This window comes from Elephantulus edwardii, unplaced genomic scaffold (genome assembly GCF_000299155.1).
Source record: "Elephantulus edwardii isolate Elephantulus edwardi_28Jun2011 unplaced genomic scaffold, EleEdw1.0 scaffold00083, whole genome shotgun sequence".
Lineage (NCBI taxonomy): Eukaryota > Metazoa > Chordata > Mammalia > Macroscelidea > Macroscelididae > Elephantulus > Elephantulus edwardii.
In genome coordinates, this window is record NW_006399833.1 from 376,771 (window position 1) to 382,396 (window position 5,626).

The 5,626-nt window shown below is 37.2% G+C and overlaps 1 protein-coding gene across 1 annotated transcript in view; it reads left to right on the plus strand.

Moving 5' to 3' along the window:
- The first annotated feature begins 258 nt into the window (after window positions 1-258).
- Window positions 259-5,626, plus strand: part of IL1RAPL2 (interleukin 1 receptor accessory protein-like 2) — a 207,397-nt gene continuing 202,029 nt past the window's right edge. The window contains exon 1 of the mRNA XM_006889893.1: window positions 259-383. Within this exon, the coding sequence (XP_006889955.1) occupies window positions 313-383 (71 nt within the window). The 5' untranslated portion in view covers window positions 259-312. The remainder of the gene's footprint in view (window positions 384-5,626) is intronic.

The following is a 5,626-nucleotide window of genomic DNA, read 5'->3' on the forward strand; positions in this document are numbered from 1 at the left end:
AAAATAAGCAATTCTATAAATTCAATAATTTTCTTTACCTTTTTGTTTTTTCTCTAACTTTTAATTTTAAAAATTCCCTGAAGTCCTCATAACTATTTTAAATTGTTTCCATACACAGTGCAAAACTTATTAGAAAAAAATATTTAAAAATGGGTCACATCTGAGTTTTGCTTTGAGTTTTAAATGGCCACTTCTTGTCTCCTGGTGATAACCAGGAGCCATTTGCTCATTTATTTTTCTCTGTCATTCTCAGGTAAGCCTCTAATCATACATTGCAAAGCATTTTTCGGATTCAGTGGAGAGTCTGGACCAATGATCTACTGGATGAAAGGGGAGAAGTTTATTGAAGAACTGGCAAATCACATTAGAGAAGGTGAAATAAGGTACAAGACTTGAATTGCTTACTTTTCTTTGCTCTCTTTTCAGTTGTCTTGCTCCTTGAGAGACCTTGGAATCATAGTGTTCTGCATCTTACTTTGGTGAAGTTTTACTGTGGTCCTAAAAATTGAAGTCATTTAAGGTATGGAGAGTAGAAGAGGGAAGAGAAATAAAGACATATTGAAATCATTAGTTCTTTGGATCACTCAAACTTCAACTTCATGATCTTGAGAACAGAAGAACTAGATAATTCCCAGCTACCCCTGCTGATTATTATAAAAAGGGACCACAGTAGATGATCTTGTATAGAATAGGGGGAAATGTAGAACAAAACTAATAAACATTTTCAAACAAAGGGAAAAAAAAAACGCAAGAGGAACTCTGGTGGCCTAGTGGTATAGAGTTGTATTGGCAACACAAAGGTATGCAGTTCAAATCCACCAACTGCTGAGGGAGAAAGATAACAATCTCCTCCCATGTGATTTACTGCCTCTTAAAACTTTCTGGAAGGTTAGCCGTGAGTCAATTCCAAGCCAATGTTACAAACAATAACGTAATCCTTAGTCATCCTTTAGATCTAGGGAGGGGGAAAAAACACTCACTCACTCCTGAGGCTCAAATCCTTTTGTTCAATTTTCAGCCAAATACAATACAAGCAGTAAGTTTATCAACAGTAGCAGGCAGGCAGTCACTATTTAGAATAATCAACTACATACGGTCAAAAGAATTAAATGAAGATTATTTTTTTAATATATTTAAAGAATAGAAATGTTCTGTTTTGGGTTTTTGTAAAATAATTTCTTTTTATTTTATACTAGTTTATGTTGTCCGTGTGTTCGTGGAGTCAAGAGAAGACCAGAGAAATGTCGGTTGTCAGAGGGTTTTAGTCCTTTCAGGCAAGTGACACTGAGAGATTGTAAATCCTCTGCTTTTTATTAGCAGAAAATCAAAGCTTACAGTAAAACATGATCTCATAGGGTAGGTAAATGTTTAAACACATGGAACAAAGCATAGGTAATAGGGAACAGAGCATAGATATGCATGAATAGTTTTCAAGAAAACATTTTTGTACTCATGAACAAAGTCTTACTGCACTCTTAACAGCCTTATCAAGAACATAAGAAAATAGCCTTTGTTTAACAGAGGCCTTCCAGATCCCTTTTATGGTGGTATATGCTCCAGGAAGTCTGAGACTGCTTTCAGTCCCATCCATTCTTGGTATTGTTTGCATGCTTCCAGGCATTGTAGACAAGTCCTTTCGCACGTATTCGATGGCCACTAGTAACCCTAGTGAACTAGAATGACTCTACAGGTTTACTTACTAGAATGACTCTACAGGTTTACCTACTTTTGTGCAAAGAGCTGAAGTCAGAAAATCAGAAGGTAAGAACTCATTTGGCATTTCTAAAGCTGAAGGAAGAACAAATTCAACTCTCGAGTTGCAGTACTGAAAGATGGATAGAATATTAAATTACCCAGGAAGTATCAAAAGAAGATTGAAAGAATACACAGAGTCATTGTGCCAAAAAGAATTACCTAACACAGAACAATTTTATGAAGAAGCATATGATCTTGAAGCAGTGGTAATAAAAGTGGAAGTTCAGGCTGCTCTGAAGGGATTAACAACAACAACAAAAAAATAAGCCCCCAAGAATTGATGCTATATCAATTAATATATTTCAAAAAGCAGATGCAGCCCTGAATGTGCCAGGAAATCAGAACAGCTGCCTGGCCATCTGACTGGAAGAGATTTATATTTATTCCCATTTCCAAAAGAGGTGACCTGACAGAGTGTGGAAATTACAGAATAATATCTGTACTATCACATGCAAGCAAAATCTTGCTGAAGATTATTGAAAACAAAAGGAGTAGAATAGTACATTAACAGAGAACTACCAGAAATACAAAGTTTAGAAGAGGCAGTGGGAATAGGGATATCATTGTCAGTGTCAGATGGATCTCAGGTGAAAGCAGAAAGTACCAGAAGGATGTCTATTTGTGTTTTATCAACCATGCAAAGATGTTTGATTGGATCACAACAAATTGTGGCTAACACTGAGAAGAATGGGAATCCTAGAAGACTTGATTGTGCAATTGTGCTCATTTGAAACCTATACCTAAAGCAAGAAAACACTGTATGGTTTAAAATCAAGGGATATGTCCTTTCTCCATATGTTTTCAATCTATATGCGAAACAGATCATTCAGGAGGCTGGACTTTATGAAGAAGAATGTGGCATCAAAATTCAAGGGAGACTCATCAACAACCTGTTTTACACAAAATGGAGGAGGACTTGCTACAGAATGTCAAGGACTGCAGTCTTCAATATTTATTGCAGCTCAACATCAATAAAACAAAGATTCTCACCACTGAGCCAATTGGCAGCATTGTGATAGATGGAGAAAAAAGTTGAGGCTATTAACTATTTTATCTTCCTCGAATGCACAATTAAAACTCTTTAACATCAGCAGTCAGAAAACCAAACGTTTAATTGCACCGGGTAAATCTGCTGTCAGGAACCTCTCTGGAGTGCTAAAGAACAATGATGCCACCTAGAGACTAAGGTACCCTGATCTAAGCCATAGTCTTCTCAATTGCTTTCTATGCATTGGAGAGCAGGACAATGAGTAAAGATGACAGAAGAAGAATCAATGTGTGTGAAATGTGATGCTGGAAAAGAGTATTGAACTCCCAAGAGAACAAACAGGATTATCCTGGAGAGGGTGAAATCAGGGTACTTCTTGGAGGCAAGGATTTTGAAACTCTTTCTTACAGACTTTGGACATTTTGCCATGAAGGTCTTGCAAAAGACATCGTTGTTGGAAATGTAGAGTCAGTGAAGGATAAGAAGACTCTAGTTAGATGGATTGACACAGTGTCTGTGATGATGGGGTCAAGTGTGTTGTGTCAGAAATAATGAAGTTGGCTCAGGATAAGGGAGAGTTCTTAGGCATTGTTCACAGTGTTGCTATGAGTTGTAGTTGATTTGAGGGCACATAACAACAACATGGTCATAAAAGCACCGTTTACTCAAGGATACATTACTGAAGGCAGGAATGGATAGGATACAAAGATTAATGGAGATGAAAATTACACCTATGAAGTGGGAAGAATGTGTGTATTATAATTAATAATACTAGTGACCTAGTGGCAAGAAGCTGTGCTGCAATCCTGAAGGCAGGTGGTTCGAGGTAACCTCAGGATAAAGATGGACAATCCTCCTGTGCAAATAATTTCTTCTGAAAACCCACTGGAGTGTCAGCTATGGGTTGATTTTCTTTTGGTATGCAACAACAACATTTTAATTAACATTGTAAAATAAATGGTTGATTGGAAAACCAATGTGCTTTGTAAATTTCACAAAATTAAAAAAGGAAAGCTGTTTGTTGGTTTTTTGTTTTTTCTTCAATGATCTTCAATAGCTTAATCATGAGTTTTCTTACCCACTCTGCTCCATTGAATAAGAACTCTTGGCAAACAACTCTGTTTATCAAATTGACCAAGTGCATTTTTTTACTTATCCATGATTAGTGTTTATCAGTTCCCTAATAGCCATAGAATTATTCAAACCAACTAGTCTCCTTTTCCCATGGATATCAAGGGGAACCCATCTTGTCCATGCCCTTTCTAGCTCATTCATTTTTATGTAGACCTGCAAGACATGCAGTATCCTTCAATAGACTGTGGATATATGTGATTAGTAAACAGTTTTCTGACACATCTCTCCAGTGTTGTCATTTGTTTAGCCATGTCTCTATCTATACATAGGGAATCTTACCCTCACCAACAGCTAAGAACTAGTATAAAAACAATCGGGTATTAGTATAGAAACTCCAGTTTTCTTTTGTTTGCTTTGTTCTATTCTTTTCCTCTCAATCTCTTTGTGACTTTTAGCCTAAAATGTATCCCCTGTAGATAGGTGATAGTTAAATCTCCTTTAATTTATCCTGACAATAATCTCGCCATTTTAACTGTATAGTTTAATCCATCCACATTTAACTATTGATATAATGGATCTATGACTGCAATTTTACTTTCTGAGATAGATAGATAGATAGATAGATAGATAGATAGATAGATAGATAGATAGATAGATAGATATAGACATATAGCTTGACTACTAAGTTGAAACAGTGTTGCCATTTGGGTTCTATGGCACCACTAGAATCTTCCAAAATACGGAAGCTCTTGGGAGATGTCATGTGTGCCATATGCTCTTTAGAAAACATGACTGCAGGGAGATGTAGAGATGGCTACTCTAGTGCCTACTGGAGTCTGAGGACAGAGGGGAATGTTAACTTGCCTTCTTGGGAACCTGCAAGTGCTAGAGATGATGTGACTGAGCACTGTCATTGACTGTTAGAAGCAATCAGAGTTTCTTATCCTAAATGTGTGAATTGAAAAATACGGAACTTCTCCACCATGGTGTTTGTTGTTCTATACCAGTAACTCACAGGTGAATTTTCAGAGTATATAATTCATACGGGAGATTACCCATCTTTCTCCATCAGAGCAGCTGCTGGATTTGAACTGGTTGCCTTTGAGTTGGCAGCACATCAAAGCCACCAGTGCTCCCTAGAAAATAGTGGATTTATAATGTCATTAATTTTTAGTGCCGCCTTAACTTTTTAAGAAATACACGCTTAATATTGAAAATCTGGGAAGAAAAATGAAAATGACATGGAAAACATGAAGAAATCACCTACATATAAAAGTTGTATCATCTGTAGTTGAAAGCGTATAGTTGAATCCTGCGGTCTGCAGCCTGTATGCAACAGGATATCTTACTTTAGCACCATTGGCATTGTGGGCTGGATTTTTTTTTACACTGTTCTGTCTTGTCAACTGTGGGGTGTTTACCAGCATTCTTAGCCTCTATTCATTGGGTGCCAGTAACAGTCACAGTCCTGACAATCACAGCTGTCTCCAGACGGTGCCAAATAACCCTCTGGGCAAAATGCCTCTCAATTAGAACCATTGCAGTAAATTTTGGGCTGAGATAGAAGGGTCCTGCCTGGTAAGATCTTGTAAAGAAATTCACTAAGATTGTTTTCATTGTCAGAAGTGGATCAACTAAGAATTTACAAAAGAAATAGAGTTCCATTTGCTGTACAGAGGTAAATCCTGGTTGCTGTGATGCTAAACACTGTGACACTGATGTGTCAAGTACAATAATGGTTACCCATGGTGGACAGTGTTTGGTGAAGCTCCCTGATTAAAACAAGCTTGGAAGCAGGAGTGGCATCCA